Genomic DNA, 24,801 nt, shown 5'->3' on the forward strand with positions numbered 1-24,801 from the left:
CTCCCCTTGGTCTAATTCTCTGCGTAGAGCACTATCACTCCCTGGTTGAATTTCATGTCTGCGTTTCTTCATTTATTGGCTGTGTTCTCTCCTGGAAGGCACTTGGCCTTTCCCACCACTGTCCCCAGCTCTGCTCCAAAGCCTGACACATGGTTGAGCGAGTGAATGAATGAATGAATCAGTGAACAGGTGAATTTACGCAGAGACAAGAGCCCTGGGTGGAAATCAGGAAGTGTGGGTAACTGGCTCATGGGCAGCGTTGGATACGCCTCTTCTGTTTCCCAGCTGGGCATGAGGGGACAGACCCAGTGATCCCCAAGGATGAGGTACCCCAGATAGTCTCTGGCTTTGGTCACAGGACAGCAGTGCCCTTGGCACCTCATCTCCCAAGCTCAGAGACATAAAGGGGCTTGGACGAGAAGTGTTATAAGGACGTGAGAGGCAGGGAGGACCAAGGCCGGGCCCCTGGAAGGAGACTGTCTCCCCACACGGTGTCCATGCCCCACCCAGAGATCCCAGAAAATCCCCATTGGCAAGAGTCCCCTGGGAGAAAGAGCACTGTGTCAGGAGTCAGAAGACCAGAATTGCTGTCTTTGCTCTCCTGGTGGGGTGACCTTTGTCAAGCCACTTTGTGACTCTCTGCATCTCGGTTAACTAGACGATGCGGGTGATGAGGGCAGAGCCTGCCTGCCGAGGGTGCGGTGCAGGTGGCGTGGGGGACACCTAGAGTCTGGCTGCTGGGATGGGCTACCCCCCCACACAGCAGGGGTGCCCCTTGGGCAGTACTTCCCCTGGGTCAGTTTCCCTCCCTGACCCCACTGTCCACAGGGCTTCTCTGTCTTGTCACTTGTCACACCTGGCTTGTTGTACCTGCCTGTTGCTTGTCTACCTCCCCCAGGAATGTGTGACCCCACAAGGGCAAAGATTGTGTCCTGTGCACTGTGGAGTCCCCAGGGCCCAGGCAAGGTGTGACTCATTGTAGGGGCTCGGAGAATCTGAATGAATGCAGGCATGAGTGAATGAATGAATGAATGGGCATACTCAGAGCTCCTAACACAGAAGCAGTGATCCCAAGGGTGCTGATTGCTAGACTGGAATTTTCTCTCCCATGTCCCCTGCCCCCGCCCACATGCCCCTGTAACCTGGCCTTCCTCTCCTGCAGTTGCCCCTAAAGGACCCAAAATCATGATGACGCCCAGCAGAGCCCGGGTCGGGGACACGGTGAGGATTCTGGTCCATGGATTCCAGGTCAGCCTCTCTCTGGGCCCCCGGGAGGGCGGTGGGAGGGGGAGGGGCACCCACGGCGGCCTTCTCCAGCACCCTTCCCTTGACCACCGGCCACAGCCAGTGGGCCTCGGTCTCCCCGTCTGCACAATGGCGGAACTGAACGGCAAAGAGGTGCATGTGTTCACTGCCGCACCTGGAGCGTGGAGCAGACACAGCTCACCGATCTTGACGTTCTCCCCAGCCCCCGGCCCCTTCTGCTCCTGGGGTTCCGGGCAGCCCCGGCCAGGCATGCCTCTGAGCCCGGCCTGCTCCGGCACAACGGCCCCCCCGTGACCCGACTCTCCCCGCTCTGGCCAGCAGAACGAGGTCTTCCCGGAGCCCGTGTTCACGTGGACGCGGGTCGGGAGCCGCCTCCTGGACGGCAGCACGGAGTTCGACGGGCGGGAGCTGGTGCTGGAGCGGGTCCCGGCGGAGCTCAACGGCTCCATGTTCCGCTGCACCGCCCAGAACCCGCTGGGCTCCACCGACACGCACACCCGGCTCATCGTGTTCGGTACGGCGCTCCGTCGGGGCGGGAGAGCCGCCACGGGCCGCACCAGCCCTGGCTGGGAGCCATCCCCAGGACGGGGGAGCAGCAAGGGCCCAAGTCCCCTAACTTTGCCCTGGGAGGCGGTGGAGCTCAGTGGGTAAAACTACACAGCTTTGGAGTCACGGAGACTCTGGGTTCAAACCCCAGCTCTGCCACTTAGCAGCTGGGCAACCTTGGGCAGACTGCTCGACCTCTCTCAGTTTCTCCATCTGCCGAATGGGCCGACGCCACCCAGCCCCCAGAGAGAGAGAGAGGGTGCACTGAGACCGTGCACGTGAACCGCGTAGCGGGTGCTGGGAAAGCAGGTGGCTCCTTTTCTGAGTTCTGAACGCCATCCACTCTTGGCTTCTCTCTGTGTCTTTCCAACAGAAAACCCAAATATTCCAAGAGGAACGGAGCACTCCACTGGTAAGTCTCTACCCTCACGACCTCTGGCTGGAAAGCGAGTGATTTCCGAGGCTCCAGGAAGCTCTGCTCCCCCAGACAGCCCATTTGCATGCCTGCGCCCCTCCCCCACACCTCAGGCAGAATCAGGGTCAGGGGTGGTCAGAGGGGGGCACTGAGACAGGACGGGGGACCCAGCATGCTCCAGCAGCTGGCTGGGATTTCAGGGCCCCCTCCCACCGCCCATGGCATCTCTCACTCTCTTAGCTCAGAGCTCGGCAGCCCCAACCCCAGGAGAACATGCCCAGCACCGACCATGGGCTGTGTTCTGGGGCCCGGGACCACTCCGTAGGACAGTGGGGAGCACAGCCAGATGCCTCAGCCGGGGCCCTTTATGTTGCCCACCCCGATGCCCCCACCCGTTCCCCCAACGCGAGCACCCCAAGGGACCCAGGCCCGCCACCCCCGCTGCCCCAGGCCAAGCCAGGCTCGCAGTTCACCACGGAGGCTCACCCTCCTGGTCCCCGCCGGCCGATCCCGATGGCCACCAGCAAGCCTGACCTCGGCCTCGGCGGGGACGGGTGGCAGGCAGTTAGGCAGGCCAGCCGGCGGGGCTGGGCCTTGAACCCGGTTCATCCTGACTCGGAAGCCCAGCAGCTCTGCGATCCCGAGCGGGGCTGGGCGTGCCGGCTCTGACCCTTCCCTGCCGCCCGGCACAGGTTCCGCGTCTGGCCCCGCCGGCGCCCGGCTCACCTTGGTGCTTGCCCTGACAGTGGCCCTGGAGCTGACGTGAAGGCGCGCCCGCCCCGCCACTCCGTGGGGCACTGACATCTCCACGATCGGTTTTCATTTCTTTTCTAAACTATTTCCAGTCTTGTTCTTAGTACCTTTCTGTCTGTGTCTTGGCCTCTTCGGTCGGTTTAATTAAAACAAACAGAATGATTTTCCCCACCTCGCTTTGTGGCCGTGCGTTCTTTATTTGCTTGGCGGCAGCTGCCGGGCGCCTCCTGGCATCCAGTTCGGGGACGGGCGCCGAGGGGGTGACAACGGAGACGGGAGGCACGCTCTCCGGGTGAGGGTGGGCGCACAGCTCACTACCTCACTCAGACCCTAACAACCCGGTGTGGGAAGGGGCCAGAGACTCTCGGGAAACCCAAGATTCCTCGGGGCCCTAGTGTGATTGCCAGCCGTTGCCGCAGCAGCTGCCTAACAGGCCAGCCCAGACCTCACCGCGCGCCGCGGCAAGCGCTCCCGACTGCGTCCGCGCGCAGGCTGACCCTGCTCTCCCGATCTCGTCTGGGCCCAGCTGGGCGGCTCTGCCTCGGCCGGCCTGCAGGCTGTGGGCTGGGCTCAGGCCCCCAGCGTGGGTCTGTTTGTTCCATGGGCGTGTGTTCTGGGGCCCAGACCGGAGGGGCAGTGGCTGCGGGACATCTGATCCTCTTACGGTGGGTCAAAAGAGTTTAGGAGGAAACCTAAACCACGCGAGCACATTTAAGGCCTCTGTGCCGGGTCCGTGAACCCTCCTTCAGCCAGCGCAAGTGGCATGGCCAAGGCCAACATGAGTCACACTCACGGGTAACTCAGTGGTAGCGGTTCCCCAGAACCTGTGCCCACCCACGAGATGGCTCCTCATGCCATTCGGGAAGGACCGAGAGACCTGGGGGAGGGGGAGGGGTGGCCGCTCTGAGCCCCGGGCGAGACTTAAGCGTCACCAGGAGGAGCCCACGGAAGGCACGTCAGTCTGGCCAGGACAGGCCGTGCCACAGCAGCACGTCGACCCCAGACTCCTACCGGCCCAACGCAGTAAAGATCTATGTGGGGCTCATGCAAAGCCCGAGGCAGGTGGGGCAGTCCTGTTGCATCTTCACCTGGCACATGCGGCCTCTGGAACCTCCAGGGCAGAGGAAGGGAGGGCTGCAGTGTCACTGTGGTGGGCAGAATAAGGGCCCCCCCAAGATGTCCATGTCCCAGTCTCTGGAACCCGTGAATGCGTTGCCTTCTGGGGCGAGGGGAATTCTGCTGATGTGGTCGAGTTAAAGAGCTCAAGATGCATGTGTGAGCCCGGATGAACCAGGGGGCCCAGTGCAGTCTCCAGGTGCTTAGACAGGGAGGCGAGCAGGTGGAAGTCGCTGGAGGGAAGTGCAATGACAGAAGGGAAGGTGGGAGTGACGTGCAGAGGGGCCGAGGAGAGCCTGTGAGCCGGGGGGTGCAGGAGACTCTAGACACCGAGCAGGGCGAGGAAACAGGCTCTGCCCCGAGATCCTCCGGAAGGCGCTGGCCCTGCCAACACCCGTAGCCCTGTACGAAGTGCTTCAGACTTCCGATTCAGAACTCTAAGAACAAATTTGTATTCTTTTAAGCCACTAAGTTTGTGGTGACTTATTACGGCAGCAGTTGGGAAACTGATACAAGCACACGGGAGGTGGCTAAGGGCCAGGCCTGGGAGTGCACAGACCCCCTCTGCCCACACCTCCGTGGCCAGGAGAGGTCACTTGGCCCGGCCTAACTGCAAGGTGCCGGGAGATACAGTCGTCTTGTGCACCCCGGCATGTGGCACCCCAGAGCGCTGTCTGCCACAGAGAAGCTGGGCCATCCAGTGGTTCATGTCCACATAACTCCACCCAGGCCAGAGTGGCCAGGAGGTCCCTTCCCCAGGAATGGCCCCCACTGCAAGAGTGCCCTGGGCGTCTCCCTCCCCAGCCAGAGGAGAGGACATCCTTGAACCCTCGGTGCACCCCCCGCCCCTGCCAGGCAGTGCAGACCTCGTAGGGAGTCAGGGCCCAGCCCCACAGAAACTCCAGGCCCAGACACACCAAGCTGGGAGTCGAGCAGTGGCGCTGTCCCCTGCCTTGGTGACAGCTCCGCTGGCCCTGGCCGACCAACTAGTCCACACATACTCCCTAACGTTTCCCTGGAACTCCAGGCTGGATGTCCTGCTTCCTGCTATCGAGTGCGTGTTCCCAACTTCACGTGGCTGAAACCCAACCTTTGCTTTTTTCTTCCAACACCTGCTCCTTCCAGCCCTCCCTTCTCCAGAAACCGTGCCCTCAACCCCGTCGCTCGGGCCAAACATGTCACTGTTCTCTCTCATTCTTCCCTTCCCCTCGTCCCTCCACGTACAGCCCGCAGCTTGTCCGCGTTGCTCTCAAAACCCGTCCTGAATCTGCCACTTCTCTGTCCCTGACAGACGAAGCTTCCTCTTGCCTGGAAACCCGCCTCAGCCTCCAGTCTGGTCTTCAGTTCCCTCCTCCCCCGTCCCTGCCAAGGGGAGGTCTCCCCACAGCAGCCGGAGGAACCCTTTCCAACGTGCCGCACCACAGTGCCCTCCCCAGTGTCCCTGGGCCACGCAGGGACCCAGCCCCAGCCCTTGCCAGCGCCCTGCCTGGCCCGGGAGTGTCCCATCCCACTCATCTTCCCATCCCCCACCTCTCCGGCCCAGGCCTGCCTCGGTGCCTTTGCTGTCCTTGTCCTATCGGCCTAGAACTCTCGTCCCCTGTGCAGGGCTGACTCCCCCCTGCATCCAGTGGCAGCCTGCCTGCCACCTCCTCCAGGAGACCTGCCTGACCTGCTCCATCGTGCCACCCTCAAGTTAATTCTCTGCACGGCACCCGCTTCCAACGGGCGCTTTCCGGACTTGCTTATTTATTGGCAGTCTTCCTGCTGCCCTCCGCAGGGTGGTGGCCCCATGAGCTAGGGGGGGGGCCCTGTGTCTGCTCTTCTCTGCCACATCCTCGACACTTAGGGCCTGGCGCAGGGTGGGTGCTCGGTAACTGATTATCGAGTAAATGAATGAATGAATGAACAAATGAATGTGGGAACCAGCACGTCCCAAGGACCTGCTGTGGGCCAGGCCCTGTGCGGGCCACCGGGCTGTAGAGACCAGCAGGACTCTGCTCTCGAGGAGCTCTCGGTCCGGTGCAGGAAAAGCACTTACCCGGCTAGGCAGCGGCACCCAGCCCGTGACGAGTGCTCAGCCCGGGTACCGCCGCGGCAAAGTAGGGGTTGGCCAGGCCGAGGATGGAGGAGAGTATTCTAGACTGGGAGAACAGCAGGAACAGCTTGGAGTCAGGGTGATCCGGTGTATATTTGGGGAAAAGATAAGCAGTTGTATCAGCACTTCTGAAAGCACATTAATTTACTCAGCAAATATTTACTCATCACTCACCATGGGTCAAGTGGCGTGGCAGATCTGCAGATTAAACAGGAACACTGTCACACGGCGCTTGTATCGGTTATCTACGGCTGCAATGATGTTGTATAACAAACATCCTCGGAACGTAGCGGCTTAAAACAGCAGCTGTTTCTGCCGTCTCGTTGGGCTGTGGCCAGCCGCCGATCGGAGCCAGGTCTCACTCATGCAGGCTGGGCTCACTCTTGTGTCCGTAGTCAGCTGGTGGGTCATCTGGGGGCTGGCTGGCCCAGGGTGACCTTGGAGGGGTTGACTCGGTTTTGCTCCGTGGAGTCTTCATTCCCCCGGGACGCCGGCCCAGTGAGGGCAGAGGAGCAGGAGAGAGCGCCAAGGCACGCAGGCCTCTTGTGCTCTGGGGGGGACCTGCACAGTGTCACATCTGCTGCGTTTTGTTAGCCAACGCACGTCCTACGGCCAGCTCAGATTCAAGGGGTGGAAGAGCAGATCCCACTTTTCAGTGGGAGGAGCTCAAAAGCTGCATCCATAGCGAGTGGACACAGGGAAGGAAGCAGAACTGGAACCGGGTTTGCGGTCTACGGCGGCCCCACATTCTGAAGTCGATGTTCTAGGACTTTGGTCTCCCATGTGCCGTGTCACATGCTTCCATTCAAGCTGGGAAGCCCAATGCCTCCTCGTAATAATTTCTCTTTTAAAAATATATTAACAAGCCATTCATATATTTCATTCAATAAATATCTTGCATGCCCGCATTTTGCAAGTTGATAGCAAAAGTCATCTACTGCTATAGATGAGCTTCAACTGCTGGAAGCTCTCAGGTATTCATGAGCGTATAAACATCCAGGCCGGATCAGCAGGCAACAACCACATAACTCCCCCTGCCTCCGCAACCTACTTCCTTCTTCCCCAAAGCCCTGCCTGATCTCACAGGAGCCACCTGCCCCCTCTGCTGCCTGCCAGCAATTCTACATAAGCTTCTGTTGCACAATGCCTTTGCCTGTTTTCTGGAAGAAACAATAATAATAATACAAAAAAGATGTGTTCCTTCTCCTTGCCTTAACAGAGGGAAGCCCATGCAGGCATGAAATTGGAATTGCTTTGCCCTATTAACAGCACGGTCGCTGGGCTCCACTGACCCCTGGGGTGCATTAATATCTCAGCAGCAAGTGGATGAACCACAAAAAGTGGCAGGGGACACGCCCAGAGGGAGCCAGCTGGGAGGCCTGAGGGCCATCGAGGGTGGGGCAGCTGCTTGCTTTGGGCTTTCAATGTGAAGACTTGAGCAGGCTGGTTTACTCAGCCTGGGATGGAGCGCTGGGATGGGGGTGGGTAAAACAGGCCCCAGCCTGAGAGGGGAGACGGGGCCTCTTTTATTTGTCCGCTTGCTCATGCCCTTGTTTGACAAACCCTGAGCATCTCATAGCCGGGCCTGCGCCAGGCAGAGGAAACGCAAAGCCAGGCGGGGCAGGCCGTGCCCCCGAAAAGGTCCCCGGCCATCGGCCATGGCGGACTTGGGGCAGAGAGGACAGCGATTCCGTGTGACGAGTGTGGAGTGGAAGCTGAAGAGGACACAGTCAGGGCCCGGCAGGGGTGAAAGGTTGCTCTGCATGGGGAGATCAGGGGAGGCTTCTAGGAAGCAGTGGCAGTGCAGCCAGGCCTTGAAGGATGAAGTGGGTATCAAAGTCAACTCCGCCACCAGGTTGGCTCAAGCACCTTGACGGTCTCTCAGCCACCAGCCCAAATGCTGCAGGTCAGAAAAGACCATGAGTTCTGGTCCAGTTTGCATTGTCACTTGAGGGACATCTTTAAGAAAAGGTAGACTGGCTAGACATGTGGCTGCTGGTCCAGCCAGACCACCTAGCTCCTGATCCCTTGGAACAGCGTCTCTGCCCATTGCTCTTCCCAACACGAGTCCTGGTCCCCGTCCGCCCTCTGCAGCTCCCCCGGTGGTGCTCTGGCCTTGTGGATGTCTCTGGGCTGGCCAGCTGCCCCCAGGCCAAGGTGCCCACCGACCCCTGCTGGCTGCAGGTAAGCGTGCCTGGCAGGTGCAGAGACCACTGCTGGGCTGCAAGGGAGCCACTGTCCCCGGTACCCACAGTATCAGCCCAGCCCAGTCGTGCCCACAGCTGCCACTTAGCATTCCCTGCATGTGGCAGCTCCAAGACGAGTCCTTTCACTGGCCTGGGCTCTTCAAGTGTGAACACCCCGGTCCTCCCCATCACTCGGGTCACGGGAAGCCAGGGAGGCCCATGACTCGTCCCATCCCTGTCCCTTCCAGGGAGGAGGGCTGGCGCAGGCTCTGCTGGGGGTCCGTTTGGCTGGAGCCAGCCAGAGGAGCCAGGTCTGTGGCCGCCATCGTCTCTCCAGCCTTGGGGTGCCATGTGTGCTCCTGGGGCCCAGCGCCCCACCCCGAGGCAATTCACGTGCTCCTCTGGCCCCACTCACCTCTGCAGACGAGAGACATTAATCCCTTTGTTTCTCCCTGGCCGGGGCCATTGGGCAGACAGGAGAGGCTCTGGAGGACCCGTCCCCCAACAGGTGGCTGTGACCCCAGCAGCCGGCTCTGCCCTGGGCCCCGGCCACCTGTCTGTAGGGAGGTGTGGAGCAGTGGACTGTGCCTGCTACACAGGAGGAACCAGGTGCCCCCACGAGACAGCGACACAGGGTTTTCAGATCTGGCATCCCGCCCCCAGAAAAGCTGTAGGTTTTATCAAATGCACAATTGTACCCAGAGCTGAGGAAACAAAAATGACCCCTGGGCTCTGCCCCTGGAAGGGATGCTGGCTTCCCAGGGAGCCCCCCAAACTCGGGGTGCACCTTTCCAGGGCAGAGGCAGGAAGGGCCAGTGTCAGGGTCGGAGTCCCCTGGGAGCCGGCAGTGCCATGAAAGTTAAGCTTAAAGAGCGGCAGAGAGAGGGCCGAGCGCCCACCCAGCACCGGGAAGGGGATTGAGAGAGGGGCTGGGCTGGGGAGAGGTCGAGCGGAGGGGGAGGACAGAGGGCAGTCAGCCGAGGAGGCCGTCTCGGGACTCAGGCTCAGGGATCCAGGGAGACGGGAAGCTCCTCTGAGGATGTGGGGATGGGATGGAAGGGGCAGTGAAGGGGCTGCTTGGGGGAGGGACCCTGGAAGAGACAGAAAGAGGCAAAGATCAGCACTGAAGAGAGAACTCCAGAGAGTTTTTCTCCAGAGAAAACTGGGGAAGCAGGGGGTGGGCAGAAATGAGACATGAGCCAGAGGACAGGGAGACACAGAGAGAGACCGAGACACACAGAGAGAGACAGAGACACACAGAGAGACAGAGACACACAGACACAGAAGGCAGACAGAGACAGAGATACACAGAGAGACAGAGACACATAGAGAGACAGAGGACAGAGACACAGAGAGACAGAGGACAGAGACACAGAGAGACAGAGGACAGAGACACAGAGAGACAGAGACACACAGAGACAGAGGACAGAGACACAGAGACAGAGGACAGAGACACAGAGAAAGAGAGAAGACAGAGAGATAGATACAAAGGACAGAAAGATAGAGACAGAGCACAGAGACACAGAGAAAGAGAGAAGACAGAGAGATAGATAAAAAGGACAGAAAGAGACAGAGCACAGAGACACAGAGAAAAGCAGAGACACAATGACAGGGAGAAACAGAAAAGAGAGAGATAGGGAGACAGAGACACAGAGAGACTGAGGGAGACAGACAGAGACAGAGACACTCCGAGAGATAGGACAGAGAGGCAGAGACACATGCAGAGAGAAACGGAGAGGGAGGAGAGGGGCTGAGAGGACAGGGTGTGGGGAGGAGCGAGGCTGGAAGCAGGGTCGAGGGGGTGACACACACAGCAGGAGGAAGAGGGGCTCTGGCGCTGCAGCCGGCCCGGGAGGTGGGGCCGCAGCCCAGACCCGAGCGGGGAAGCTTTCCAGGAAGCATTGAAGCCGCGCGTCAGTGATCACGCCCCTGGCCTCCTGTGGGAGCGGCGGCCCTGAGGAAGGTGGAAGGAAGCACATGACCAGCACACGCGTTCTCTCAAAGGGGGCGCAGGCCGAAGTGTGAGCAGGCGCAGCGGGCCGGCCGCCAGCCGCACCCGACCTTGGGCTGAGCGTCTGCAGCTGCCCCTGCGCCTCTGCCCTTCCCTGTCCCCTCCTGCCCGGGCAGCTGCCGGCTCTCGGGCCCTGCAGCCCGGGCTCCCACCCCTCTTATTCTGCTGGGCCTGGAGATCCCAGAGCCGCAGACAAAAGGCATTTTGGGGGAGTCCCCTTCTAGACTGGCCCTCCCACCCAACTTCCCAAACTCCACTTCCTGCAGGGACCTTCCTTTCCCGACCACGGGGACAGTCCTTCCTTAGATCCTTTAATCCCAGGCTGAGGGGATGGGGCTTCTGTAAGAGGAGCGTGGCACAGGGGTCGGGCTCAGCGATGCAGCCTGCGTCTGGAGTCACTATCGGCTCTGTCACTCACCCTCTCTGTGACTTCAGCACTCTGCTGACTTCTCGGTGCCTCTTTCCTCTTATGTAAAACGGCACCCGCCGCAGAGGGTTAGATGGATGAAGACGTGCAAAGTCCCCAGTGCAGCGCTGGCACGTCATAAATGCTCAGTCAGCGTTAGCTATTGTGATCCTTGTGAGGCAATAGGGAGCCATGGACGGCTCCTGGGCAGGGGGGAGAGCATCAGGATCACAAGAGACGCTTGGAAGCAGAGTGGAGCGGGCAGTGTGAGGAGTGCAAGAGGGAAAGTTCTGGATCCTTGCACTCACGGCGTGGTCCCTGGAGCAGCAGCAGCGACCCCTGGGAACCAGATAGAAATGCAGGATCTCGGGCCCCCAGACCTGCAGACCAGGAATCTGCATTCTCCCAAGGGCCCGGGTCACTCAGGTGCCCAGTCCAGTTTGGGAAGCCTGCTCCTGGCCCGGGGAGACCAGGTAGGGGTTTCAGGGATCTGGGGAGGGGCATGCGGAAAAGGGCAGTCCTGGCCGGCAGGGGGGACCGAAGGTGGCCCAGCCCTGGCTGCTTGTCCCTTACCGTGCTGACCTGCCTCTACTCTCCAGACTAGGGGAGAAGCTCAGAGAGACTAAGCAGCTCACCCGGGCACAGACACCTGGCGTGTGGCAGCCAGGGCGGACCCCAGAGAGCAGGGCCGGGGCAGAGGGAAGCCCTAGCATTCTGGGAGTGGTGGCTGCATGATGGGAGGGAGGGGCGGGTGACAACGAGCCACAGGCCCTTGTCCTGCACAGCCGGAGAGACGGCTGCACCAGAGGACAGTGGCGATGAGATGGGTGCTGGGGGGGAGGAAGGGACACCCCACGGCAGCGTCCAGCAGGTCTGGGGCTCAAGAGGATTTGGGGTGGTCTGCCTTGAGATCAACTGGCATGCTTTAAGCCATTCGCCAGCCCTCTGCTCTGCGGACGGCGCTCCCTGGCTACAGATGAGCACGGGGGGGCCAGACAGGTGAGGCCTCTGCTCAGGACCTCGCAGCTCACAGACAGCTCTGCGCGGAGCCTGCCTCTGCCCGGAGGAAGGGCTCACTCACATTCTTTGCACCCCACGAAACACAGATGGCCTGATGCTTGAAGTGGCTGAGGGTCTCGGCTAGGGTGCCCCAAAAGTAGACCCTGGTATTAGGATTTGGGTGCAAATGATTTGCTGGGGAGGGGATCCAGGGAGCACAGGGAGAAGGCAAACGGGGTAGGGAAGAGAGGAAAGTGCACATAGGGCAGATTCATGAGCAGAGTCACCAGCCCGGAGGACTGCAGCTTTAGCCCAGTGGGACCCCCGGGGTTCCGCACTGCACACACCTCAGGCTTGCACTGCAGGCAGGGGAGCTGGGACAGCTGCCTACCAACTGCTGCAACATTAGCCTCTAACGCTCTGGCCTGCCACCGAGGCCCGGGCAGACCCCTGTGACCAGAGAAAGTCGCTGGTAGAGAGCCACAGCTTTGCAAACTGCAGGTGACCCCCAGCAGGCTTTGGGGTGGTCCCCGTGTCCCTCTCTGATGTCCTGTGGTAGGAGAGAGAGGGAGCTTGGGGTACAGGGACAGAGCCGCCACTATCCAAAGACAGGCGCTATGGTCTGAATGCTCATGTCCCCCTGACATGTGTATGTTGAAACCCCACCCCCGAGGGGGTGGTATTAGGAGGTGGCACCTTTGGGAGGTGATCAGACCATGAAGGGGGAGCCCCGGTGAAGGGGATGAGGGCCCTTATAAAGGAAGTCCCAGACGGACCTTTGCCGCTTCCGCCGTGTGCGGTTACCGGCATCCAGGAAGCGAGCCCCCCAGACGTACGTGAGAAAGTGCGTATAAAATGCGTAGGAACACGCCTGGCATGTAGCACGTGCTCAATGAACGTTACCTGTCAACACTGCTCACTTGGCACCAGGTGCTGACATTAGTCTCCCTCTTTTAAAGCCAGGAAAAGGAGACCACACAGGGCTCTTTTCTCCTCCCCCAAGGTCACTCTGTCCCCATCACCTCATTACAGGAGGAGGGGAGGAGGGAGAAGGAGAACAAAGCAGAGGGAAACTTACATTTTCTGACCCAGATGCTTTGCAAGGTCTTTCCATCGGGCTGCACAACGGCCGCAGAAGGTAAGTGTCACTGCGTTCACGCAATACAGGGAACAAGAAGTGACCTCAAGGGGTGAGGGACTCGCTGGTGCCACACAGCCGGCAGGCAGGGAGCCCAGATGGCAGCTCCACTCTCTTTACACGCGTCGCCTGCCTTCCTGACTCGAATGGGTGACGCTGTCTGCACACGGCCACCACACCACCCACCCGCTGGGGGCACAGGACTCAAACTGCCACCAGCAGGGACACAGGGCAGGCAGACAGCCCGCTTTCCTATGGCCAAGAGGACACAGCGTGCCCTGACAGAGAAAGGAGGGAAATCCTCCCTGGGTGCGCAGGGCGGGCTGGCTCCTCACCGCCCCCGACCCTGTGCTTGCTATTTCTGGTCTGCCTCTTTGCCCCAGAGCCAGAGAAAGGCCTCTTCTTTCCACCCAAAGCAGAAAGGCGTCTTGAGTCTCACCCACGGCATAGTTGGAGAGACAGAGGCCCTGAGCAGCTTGCCGGGGTTGTACCGGGATTGTCCCCAGGGTTAGCGGCAGAGCCATGCTGGAGGCCCCCGTGACTCACCCCATCCCTTTCCCTGGAATTGTGCTCAGTCGTCTGCCTAGTAAAGAAAATATTTGCTCACCCGCTGGGTCCCCTGTGTACCTGTTTTGGGTTCTGGAATCTGCACCAGGGAAGAATTGCAGCATGACCTGGTCTTGCAGGGAGAGGAAGGAGCTGCTGTGGCCAGGACGGCCACCCCAGAGATATGGTCCGTGTCCCAAACAGGGTTGAGCTCATGGCCCGGTGGCCCCTCCTGCTGCCACCTCCTGGGGATGGGAACAGTGTACCCCAGGGGGTAGCCCACCCTCAGAGACAACAGCCTGGTCCTACGCCCAGCACCGTGCCCAGGCCCCGGGCGTTCTGCTCCCTGCTCTGGGTTCTAACCACCTCAAGGGCTTCTGTCCAAGGCTCTGGCTGAGACTCCAAAGAGCCCAAGTTTTAAATAACAACTTGGCCTTGCTATGAACCCCTTCCACCTCGTTCTCTTTCTCAATTTCCCCTAGAATATATGTGTGTGTGTGTGTGTGTGTGCGTGTGTGTGTGTGTGTGTGCGCGTGCGTGTGTGTGCGTGTGTGTGTGCGCGCGCGCGCGTGCGTGGGGGCTTGCGGGTGTGGAGGTTGTTCCTGGGGGACTATTAACTAAGAATAATTTATCCAAGAAATTTGTTATGTTGGAATTACCAATTAGATATGATTATAACTTACCATGGCTAACACTGCTCTACTGTTGGAAATCTGAATCCCATTAAAATCTAATTAGCATACATTAAGTCGAAGGCGGTTTTACTGCAGTGCGCCAGCAGGTTTGAGCTGCGCCGGGCCCGGCACGTGGATTTGCTGCCCATTTCGGCATGCCGGCCACGTTGCCCGCAGCACCCAGGTGGGCGCCAGGTGGCCCGTGGGCAGCCCTTCTCCTCCGGCGCTGGCACCAGAGGGTCCATGCCTATGGAAACAGGCAGCTCCGGAGGCGGACATGGCATTTGAGGTTCTGTCCTCGGGTGAGGGGTTGGAATGCGTGGAAAGGCTACTTTGATGTGTGGCTAACCCAGCCAAGGTACCTGAGGTCAGCGCTCGGTGCTAAGAGGACGGGAGTGATTTTGGCAGCCCCTGGGGGCCGGTCAGCCTGGGGGCCGAATGCCAGCATCCCAGAATGCACCCTGCCCTGGGCTTAAGGGCACGATGGGTCCTTCTGTACCCTCATACCTAGCAAAGCCCTGGGCACGCTGACAGCACTCACCAAGCTCTTCCAATGGGCTAAGGGTCCTATTTTCATAGCCCCAGTCCTCATAAGAACTCTAAGAGAAAAGTAGTAGAGTTTCGCCCAGTTTATGCACAGTGAACTTGAGACTTAAAGAGGTTAAAGAACTTGCTCAAGGTCACATCGGCAAAAGGTGGCAGAGTCAGCATTTGAACCCGGGTGGCTATTTCTTTTTTGAAATCTCTGTCTCCTAACGACCCATTGCGTGCGGGGATGAACGAATGGGGTCTGTGGTCCAGGCCCACGTCAGGCCCTGCCAGTGCCTCTCCCTGCGGGCAGGGGGAGGCAGTGAGAGAGCGGGGAGCCCAGGGCGAGGCGGGCTGTTCACGGATGTCACCACCCGAGTGTGGACTGGGGCCCTGAGATGACGCTCCGGAGACATTTGCTGAAGGTGGTCATCCCAACTGGTGTTTTTTAGTTTTTCAGGAAATACCCGGGGAAGGTTAGATTATCGCCCAGCAAATACCCCCTCCTCCCCAGCCTCCCCGAGCTCCGAGGGACCTCTCCACGGTGCCCTTCTCCTCCCGCGCACCGTGGGCGCTGGACGTGGCCTGGGGCCTGTGTGGCCAGCGCTCTGCCGGGGGCCTCGCACGTGCCCGCCCAACCGGCGTCACCACGAGAACACACACGCCCTGGGTCGCCGAGCTCGCAGAGGGCGAGAGGGACGCGAAGCCGCCCGGGCCAACCCTGCGCCTGGAGCCCAGCGCAGCCCAGGGCGGCTGAGGCCCGGGGCCCATGAGTGGGAAATAAATGCTTGTTGACGCCTCTGGCTTTCGCGGCGGTTTGTCGCACTGCAGTAGCTGGCCCGTACACCAGGGGACACCCGTATGTGAAAGGGATGAGAAGCTAGCTGTCCCAGTGGCATGCAGAAGAGAGGCAAAGTCCTGCTCTCTGGCCGCACATGCCACCCTCGTGGCTGTCACCACCAGCCGTGTCTCTAACTGACATCCTCGGCACATGATTTGTCTCGCCTGAATTCCCCCTCCCCGCCCCACGCTGCCCGTCTCTTCCGCCTTCCTCCCAGCTCTGTTCAGGGTCCCCCGGCCACCCACTCCGTACCCCACAAAACACTCCTCAGTACTCAGGACCCACAGTGCTCATAAGTCACCTCCTCCATGAAGCCTTCCTTACCCGGAGGAAGTGGGAGAAGTGGCCCTCGCAGAGCACCTGTCGTGTGCGGGTGTTTCCAGGCACTTAGCCTGGGTCATCCCAGTCATTGCTCTGAAAGAGAGAGATGATCGTCTCCACTTTCAGATGGGGAAACTGAGGCTCAGCGAGGCCCAATGTCACGCCGCCTGCCAGGACACAGCTGAGGTTCTGACCCAGCGACAAGCGTGGTCTGCCTAGAAGCCCCACCCTTGTCCCCGTCCCCGCTGGGGTCACTCTGAAGCACACTTCCCACTCCCCGGCCTCCCTGCCCGGGGCTGCCTTGCCCAGCCTGGGGGTGACGCACCGAGCCCTCCATCACCCCACTCCCGCCAGCAACGCCGCTGTGCGGGCTGCCCAGGGCACGCCGGCCCCTCCCGCCGAGCTCCCTCACCGGGACCGACGATCGGACCCTTATTAGCACCATTAATTGTGGAGCTGAGTGTGAGCTCTCTTTCCTCAGGTCCCCGCAGACCCCCGGACCCCCCTCCCGCAAGCCCCAACACACGTGCACACCCTCAGCACCAAAGTCCCCAGGACACTTGGAGCTTGGGCAAAATTAACTCATTTATCCAACAGACCCACTGAGGGGATTTTGTTTATTGCCATGGGCCCTAAAATTAGCCTGGTTCATCATGTCTCTGCATTTCGGCTCAGGCAGCACTTTCAGCGGCTTGCGAGCATGGGGGGGACCAGGGAACAGCTGGGGGGACTGCAGCTAATGCCGCAGTTCCAGCCTCAAAGGCCATTTCCGCAAGGCGGACTGAGGCCGGGGCGAACACGGAGCCTCCCATCTGGGCAGTCAGTGGAGCTGTGTTAGGTGGAAATAACTGAGCCTCAGCTTGCCGGGGTCCTCCTAGCCTGACAACCACAGGAGAAACCTACACACTGTTCTGCAGGGCGCTGACAGGTGTCCATGAGCAAACCACCTTGAGAAAACGTCCTTGCTGCAGGACTTCTCAGAGCCTTTACTATGCTAATGTGCCTCATGAGTCTCTGAGAGGGGCTATCTAAAGTAATGTTTTCCACTCTCCTTTGGACTGTCCCCCAGAGAAATGCTGGCCCAAGGCCTTCTGCACAGAGGTGTCTTAGGGGAAGTTCTGGAACAAGATGGGAAAGAAAGAATCTGAAGTGGTGATAAGATAATAGGCAGAAGCATTACTGTTTCTATTTTGCAGATGTGGGAAACTGAGGCCCAGAGAGGGAAAGGGACTTGCCAGGTCAGCAAGCAAATTAGTGACAGAGCTGGGCCTAAATCTCCATCACGTGTACTTTCCTCTGCCGCTAAGGTTTGGATATTGGACCCTCCCCCCAATTTCATGTTGAAGTTTGGTCCCCAGTGTTGGAGGTGGGGCCTAATGGGAGGTGTTGAGTTGTAGGAATGGATCCCCCATGAATAGATTAATCCCCTTGGGGCGAGGGGTGAGTGTGTTCTCTGTTAGTTCCCATGCAAGCTGGTTGTTAAAAAGAGCCTGGCAGCTCCCTCTCTCTCGCTTCCTCTCCTGCCATGGGATCTCTGCACACACCCACTACACTTCACCTTCCGCCACGAGTGGGAGCTCCTTGAACCCCCACCAGAAGGAGATGCTGGTCCCTGTCTCTTGTACAGCCTGCAGAACCAGAAGCCCAATAAACCTCTTTTCCTCTGTAAATTACCCAGCCTCAGGTATTCCCTTATAGCAACACAAAGGGACTAAGACATCTGCCCAGGGCTAAGGTCGAGTGGGTGGACATTTGCTTATAGAAGGTCTCCAGGGGTTCCACGGTGGGGGAGAGGCAGTGCCCCCGCTGTATGCCAGTCCTGGAGGGGGAACCAGCAGAGATACCTAGCCTTATAACCTACCTGTAATGTTTGGAAAGCTCTTTCAAAACTACTCATTATCCTTTTTCATCTTTATAATCTTTCTCTAGGTCTTAGGCATTGCAACACTATTTTAAAGAGGAAGCCACTGAGCACCGACAAGGAGATGTGATTTGTCCAAGGTTGCAGGTGCCATCGAGCAGGGATGTCCCTCCTGGGGTCCCAAGATCCTGATCCCCTGCCAGCTTTCCCTTGGGGGCAGGATCTGGGTCTCTCTCGGTTCAGTGCCCCATCTCTCCCACCCCAAGTGGCCACGCTGTGCAGAGGGAAGCCCAGGGCCTGGTGCAGGGACCCCCGGGGAGAGCACTAGAGGGGCCATTTGGGATCTAGAGCACCCGTCCTCGTGCATCTGAGGAGCTGCCTCCCTGCTACTTCCTTCCTTTGCCCTCGCTGCATCCCTGCCAAGCTCAGACTCCTCCCTGTGCACGGCAGGACCCCTTCAAAGAGGAGTCTCCTCCTTTCCCATTAGCACTGGAAGAGGCTGCCCGAGATTTGGGTCTCCCCTCCTTGGGAGGCAACATGCCCTCACTGTTGCAAGTCAGAAGTCAGGTCTAGAGTGACCAAGTCACTTATCAGGAGTCACACGGTGACCAGAGGTGGAATAGATGGGCCCGGCTTTACCCGCCAGACCAACGAGTGAATCTCCAACTTTAAAGTAATAAGTGTCACCCTGGGGGGAGGGGCTGGTGCAGAAAAGAGTCAGTCGGCAGAGCCGGCCTGAGACTGCTGCCCTTCCACGGGCTGCTTGCAGGGTTGGCCTCCGGCTGGCATCTGGGAACTCGGTTTTGGGAGGGCTCCCGCCATCCCCTGATGACAGCGGCTCTCGATGCACAAACTGTGTGTGCAAACAACGTGGCTTGTGCTGAACTCCTGCTTTCCTTCTGGGGGTCTGAACTTTTCCTGTGTGCTGGGTGGAGGATGCTCACCAGTAACACCCTGGGTGCCGAGTCGCTAACAGGCTTCCCCTGCAGACAGCACTTCCCACAAGCTGTCGCGGTTCATTGCTGGAGGCATTGGATGCATCCCGTGTGACTCCATGGGGAGAAGGCTCTGGAAGCTTGTGCCTGGCTTCCTCTGGGCTTCACCCCATGCACCTTTCTTCCCTTTGCTGATTTTGCTTTGTCGGGTTTCTCTGCAAATCTTCGTCGTGAGCACGACTACACGCTGAGTCCTCCTAACAAATCATCAAACCTGGTGTTGGGCTTGGAGACTCCCCACACGGTGAGACGCTTCAGTGCAGATTCTGGGTCACCCACTGCTGTGGTCTGAATGTTTCTGTCCGCCCCCCAAAATTCATATACTGAAAACTAATCTCCAATGTGACAGTATTAAAAGGCAGGACATTTGGGAGCTGATGAGTCATAGGGCTCTGCCGTCACGCGTGGGATTAGTGTCCTCATAAAAGAGACCCCAGGGGGCGAGCCAGCCCCTTCCGCCACTTGAGGAGGTAGTGAGAAGACACCAACTATGGACCAGAGAGTCGCCCTCGCCAGACACTGAATATGCCAGCGCCTTGATCTTGGCCTTCCCAGCCTCCAGAACTGTGAGCAATAAACTTCTGCTTTTTTATAAGCCGCCCAGCTTACGGTGTTTTTGTTTAGCAACCCAAACAGACTAAGACGCCCACTCGGTGAATTCTGACCCAGGGGGTCCAGAGAGGAGGAATCTATGTATTTGCACACATATTCCCCCCGTGCCTTCTGTGGAAGACAGAGGGGTGTGGGGTGGACACTTTGGGGGTGTCTCTGAGGCACTGCGTCACCGACTGGCCACTTCCCGTCCAGAGCCGGGCCTGGTGCTGCTCACGCGGCAGCCTCTGCATCTTCTCTGCGCTCCCTCCTGCCGTCCCTGATCGCCCTGGAAACTCCAACCAAGAGGCTCGGGGAGAGGGCGAGGGGTCTCCCTGGCTGCCAGGGAAACAGGGCCTGGTGGGAGGGACGCTGGGGACAGAGCTGGCTCTTGCTCTCCGGCCTCCCAGACCCAGCAGGCAGGGGCAGGCCCCGGTGCACGGACGCGCAAAGTGAGATTCTGCGGGGCTTCGAGGTCAAAGGTCGTCCCTGGCAAAGTGCACGTCACTGTGAAGGTGCTGGTGGCAGCTGACAGAAATGAGAGCTACGTCACTATCAACTCTGCATCTACACTAGCGGCAGTTTGCCTTCTACGCACCCGATTCCTCCCAGTCCTCAGTGTGTTGAAGGCTGGTGGGCACCAGAGCCAATGCCTTTTTTCCTAGAGCCACATCGATTCAGGGATTATTCGGTGAACATTCCTTGAGCACCTACACGGTGCCAGGCGCTGTTCTAGACTCTGGGGATGGGGCAGGGAGCGAAACAGACAAAGTCGCCACCCCTGTGAAACAGACAACAAACACAGCAACTCAGTGACCAGATATTTTAGCAAACACATTCTAAGGGGAACGATGAAGCCAAGAAGGAGGATACAGAGTTTAGGGCGACTGCCATCGTCATGGAGTGACAGGGGAGGCCTCCCCTGCCTCCCATCACGGGAGGGAGCACTGAGCATCTTTCAGGCGAGGCTGGGCCTGACTCGAGCCAGGGAGGGCGCGGAACCTGCAGTCGGGCTCCCCAGGAGCAAAGGGGTTTGTGCCAAGATAAGTTCAGTCCACGCCTGCAAAACAGCTCAGCAAACAGAGAAGGGGACGATGGCAGCTCAGCAGTGATGCCTTGTCCTTCCTTGCCTTGCCATTTACAAAGACAGCCCAGATGGCCCCTGTCTGCGTGGCCCACCCAGAGGTGACTGACTCCATGCAGTCAAACGCTTGGTGCGGGCCTGCGCGTGGCCAGCGGCTCTGCAGGCCAGGTGGGCAGGCCGTGTGGATGCAGCAGGTGGTGTCCCGCCTGAGATTCATCCCACACTGAGCTGGCCAGACCAGGGACCTGGGTGGACCAGGGGACATGCCACCCCAGCCCAGCAGAGGGACCGAGAATGCACGCCCCTCTTCTCTGCCTGCCAGTCCTCCATGCAGCGTGAGCCTCACGCCTGTACTCACGAGCTCAGCATGGAAGACGGGGTCACCGACTTCCTTGACCCAGATTCAGGAACCCCGGCGGGGAGCAGGGAGGGGCTTGTCCAGATCAACCCGGCTGTTTAATGGCTTTGACCCTGGTTCGGTGACCTTCCTGCCTCCCACGGAACCAGCCAGGGTGTGTAGGGCCGATTGCACCTGGCCCCGAAGGCTTCTCAGAATGCCCCGCCTCCCAGGCCTGGGGTTCGCTGGCCGAGACCCTGACGGGGACGCCCCGCACCGAGCGTCACTCGCTGTCCCCATTCCACAGATGAGCAAACCCACATGCACCTCGCGGGGCTGCTGGGATGACACGAAGTCCCGATGCAACACGCCTGACAAAGCGACAGGGAGCGATGTGCCCCATAATTACAGTATTTTTGATGATGATGATGATGATGATGATGCTTACACAGACTCCAGGCCTCTCGCAGGGTCTTCCAAACCTTCGTTTCTAACTTGGTGACTGCTGCAATCAGCTGATGACTCTGGCTGCCCGTCCGCCCTGGGGACGAGCACTGGGGGGTTGCGAGGGACAGCACGGTCCTCCCAGGCTGCGCTGCAGGCCGGTCTGGCTGCAAAGACAGGCGGAGGACACAATCAGGGAGCGACTCCGCACCACGCTGGGAACGCGCCCAGGGCCGGAGCGGGCAGGGGGGGGGAGAGGGCGCAGCTGCAGGGGGCTGTGGGGGGCTGGGAAGGCTTCTGGCAAGGTTTTTTTTACTTTTAGGAAGCATTAGATTCACCCAAACGCCTTCATAAGAACCATGGGTCCCCGGTGTCTGCCCCAAGCAATCCTGACTCGGTGGCCCTGGAGAAGGGCCCGGGAACCTGCCCTTGCAACAATCTCCCAGGTGGCTTTGGTGCAAGTGGGGCTCCCATGGCGCCTCACACCCCCGGGCTCCAGCCCCAGCCCCAGGCTGGGCACTTTCTCTTACTCTTCCAGGCCTTCACCCTGCAGGGTCCCCACCCGATGGCCTCCCCTCACCTTTCGGCACCAGCCCGGGCAGAGCTCATCGCACTCGCTGGCCCTCACAGCCCCCGCCCCTGGGCACAGCCACACCACCTCCTTCGTGGAGCAAAGGCACAGGCTCGGGAGTCCGTGGACTCGAGGTTGGACCCCTGCTCATCTCCATCCTTGTCATTTGGCCTTGGCCAAGTGTGTTAAAGTGTCCGAGCTCCAGTATCTTCAGATGTAAAACGAGTGTAAACCATTCCCCTGGGCTGATTAGGAAGACTGCAGGAAGCAATGCGTACAAAGTGCTTCGTACAGTGAATGTCCAACAAATGGAAGCTAACAGATTAGGAACATGAATAATTACGGTAGTAACCACGACATCTGTTGGCATGCATGCCCCTTACTAAACCGGAGACCCCTCCGGGGGCTGTGTCATGTCTTCTTATTGTGCCCAGCTTCTAGCACTGGGCTGATATCAGGTAGGCATTTAGTGAACGAATGAGTGCACTAACGTGTTATTGAATGTAACCAGGTTAGGGAAGTCGGGGAAGCTTCTAAGAAAAGGTAAATGCTGAACCAAGCTGTGGGGGCCTTGGAGGACGTGGGTGGTGCGCATTGAGTTATGGCATCAATTGTGCTGTGTGACCAGCCACCACCAACCTCAGTGACACACGACAGAAAGCACTTACTAAGCTCCCCGTCTGGGGGTCGGCTGGCGAGCTCTGCTCTGGGCCAGGCTCCAGGGGGTGGCTCGGCTGGAGCAGCTGCGCCCGTGTTTCCTGTCCTGCTTCTGTGGCCGGCAGGCAGCCCGAGCACATTTCCCAACAACTATGGCAGAACCGCGCAAGGCCCGGTAAGTCCGAAGCTCACAGTTAGGCTCCCCACCTGTCTCCTCCACCTCGTTCTATTGGCCCAAGCAGGTCACGTGGCCAAGCTCAACGTCGGAGCGTGGGAAACGCCCTCCGTCTGTGAGCGAGAGGAAATGCCGGTCACAGGGCAGAGGGCACGGGGGTCGCTGCACGGGCTGAGAAAGTGGGGTCCGATCCTAGCCCACAGTCCGGCCGGGGGCAGCAGGGAGGGGGGTCCTGGGGAGGTGGGGAGACAGAGGAAGAGCAAGACACAGAGGGACGGTCCAGGCCCGTTATGGGATGGGGGACCCTGTAGGGATGAGTCCCCGTGGTCCTCCATGCTCCCAGGACTCGCACAGCATCATTCACTCGTTCATTCACTTGTTCACGGAACGGTACTCACGGTGCGCTTGCCCGCGCCGGGCCTTGTTCCGGGTGCCATGGCGACAACGCGAGAGAAAGCAGGCAAGGTCCCAGCTCAAGGGGAGGTTCCGCTGCTTTTTCTGGCTCCTCCACCCACTTTCTCTGTGACCTTGGGAAAATCACCTCCCCTCCCAGGGCACGGCGGCCACCGCTAATAATACCTCCCACTTGCGGAACGCTTTTAACTCCAGCAGAACGTCCTCACATGCGTTCTCTGTGAAGCATCCGAGACCGGTTTTATTACATCTCTGATTTGACAAGTGAAACTCTAATGGATATAAAATGCGCTGAGCTCCTTGGAAGTGCTCTCCTGAGAGGGCTCAGTGGGGCAAAGCCCCTTATAACAAACCCTGGGATTCTCTCCACAACAAAGCGAGTCCCTGGGTATCTGCTGACGGTTGTCATTTCAAACAGTGTTTGGGGCCACGCAATCCCTGTGTGGCCCAAGGACTGGGATGGCTCCCTTTATCTTTCCTTTTATTTTAAAGAGCCACCGCTCTGAACATTTCAAAGATTCCCGTAGAACTTTCCTTATTTAATTTAAAAGAAAAAAAAAAAAAAAAGATTGCCTTTTCCTAACTGGCTCCACAAATGAAAATGGGACGTCAGCCAGGCCTCGGAGAACAGCCTAACCACTCCAGCTCCTCGTTTAATAAGGAGGCTCTCCACCGCCTCGGAAAACCGGGCTGCACGAGTTAGGAGGAGAAAAGAGAGGCAGAGGCCCCTTTCCCCCTGTCCTTCCAATCTGCCTCAGCCCTCGACCCGGGGTCAAGTCCGAAGCAGCCTTCTTTTGCCGCTGATCTACTGTGTGCTGCACACTTACAATGTCACCTCTCCTTACGGCCCGTAGGGTTGGTATTAGGAGTAAAGTGGTGCGTGTACCATTTCACAGGGGAGTAAAGGGAGGTTCTGCAAGACAGTCACACAGCTCGCAAGCGGCTGAGCTGGATTTAAACCCAGATCCATCTGAACCCCAATGCCGTGTTCTTCTCCCCTTCCCCGTGCCCCCTCTCTGCAAGGGAGCTGGGTACCGGTTTAGTGAATGCAGAAGGGAAGAAAGAAGGAAGTGGGGAGGGGAGCAAGGAAGGGAGGGGGACAGAGGACGATATTTGCAGTGTAGCTGCCCTGAGCCCAGCACCGTTAAAAGCTGACCATCTAGGGTGGCATGTCATAATTGAAGCAAAAAAAAAAAAAAAAAAAATGAAAGCACCCTGGAGACCCCAAGGAGGGGCCCCCAATGTTTCCTGGGGGATGGGGCGCTGGGGAAGGCTTCCCCGTGAAGATGCTGCCGGAGGCTGACTCAGCAAGAGCAGGCAGGAGCAAAGTGGAGCTGGAGGTCCTAGTGAGCCCCTAGCCGGGCTCCTGCTACTCTAGCAAGGCCTGTGGATTTCACCCCCTCAGTATCTCTCACTCCACCTCCTTTCTCTGCATTCCCACATCCGTCTGGACTGGAATGTCGTCCTCCCCAGCCTCCTGCCTCCAGGCCCTTTTCCACACAGCAGCCAGAGGGGTCTTTCTAAGGCAAGTTGGACGAAGGCCCTCCCTTCTGGGGAGCCGTACCGGGGTCTCCACGGTCCTGCCTGGCCTCCCAATCTCACCTTCTGCCCCACCCTCCTTCCCTCCGACTCTAGCCACACCGGCCTGGGCCCGGCGGCCTGGCACTGACCTTCCTGCCGGGAATCTCCGGCTTCCTCTCTTCACCCGGTCAGTTTCTACTGATCTTCCAGCGTCAATTCGACTTGCACTTGTTTCCTTCACGCATCCAACAAATATGGCACATCCAGGCACAGTTCCAGATGGTGATACAAGGGTCTGTGTCCGTGGAGC

General features: G+C 59.0%; 1 protein-coding gene across 2 annotated transcripts in view; it reads left to right on the plus strand.

The window, feature by feature from the left end:
- The window catches only part of IGSF21 (immunoglobin superfamily member 21), a 241,910-nt gene extending 238,759 nt beyond the window's left edge, over positions 1 to 3,151 (plus strand). Inside the window, exons 7-10 of one of the 2 annotated variants that reach the window (XM_075994506.1) lie at positions 1,163 to 1,248; positions 1,588 to 1,780; positions 2,186 to 2,224; positions 2,920 to 3,151. In XM_075994506.1, coding sequence (XP_075850621.1) covers positions 1,163 to 1,248; positions 1,588 to 1,780; positions 2,186 to 2,224; positions 2,920 to 2,993 — 392 coding nt within the window. In that variant the 3' untranslated portion in view covers positions 2,994 to 3,151. The remainder of the gene's footprint in view (positions 1 to 1,162; positions 1,249 to 1,587; positions 1,781 to 2,185; positions 2,225 to 2,919) is intronic. The other variant, XM_075994512.1, reaches the window with a different exon arrangement.
- The last annotated feature ends 21,650 nt before the right edge of the window (positions 3,152 to 24,801 follow it).

This window comes from Microcebus murinus, chromosome 2 (genome assembly GCF_040939455.1).
Source record: "Microcebus murinus isolate Inina chromosome 2, M.murinus_Inina_mat1.0, whole genome shotgun sequence".
In the NCBI taxonomy this organism is placed as follows: Eukaryota; Metazoa; Chordata; class Mammalia; order Primates; family Cheirogaleidae; genus Microcebus; species Microcebus murinus.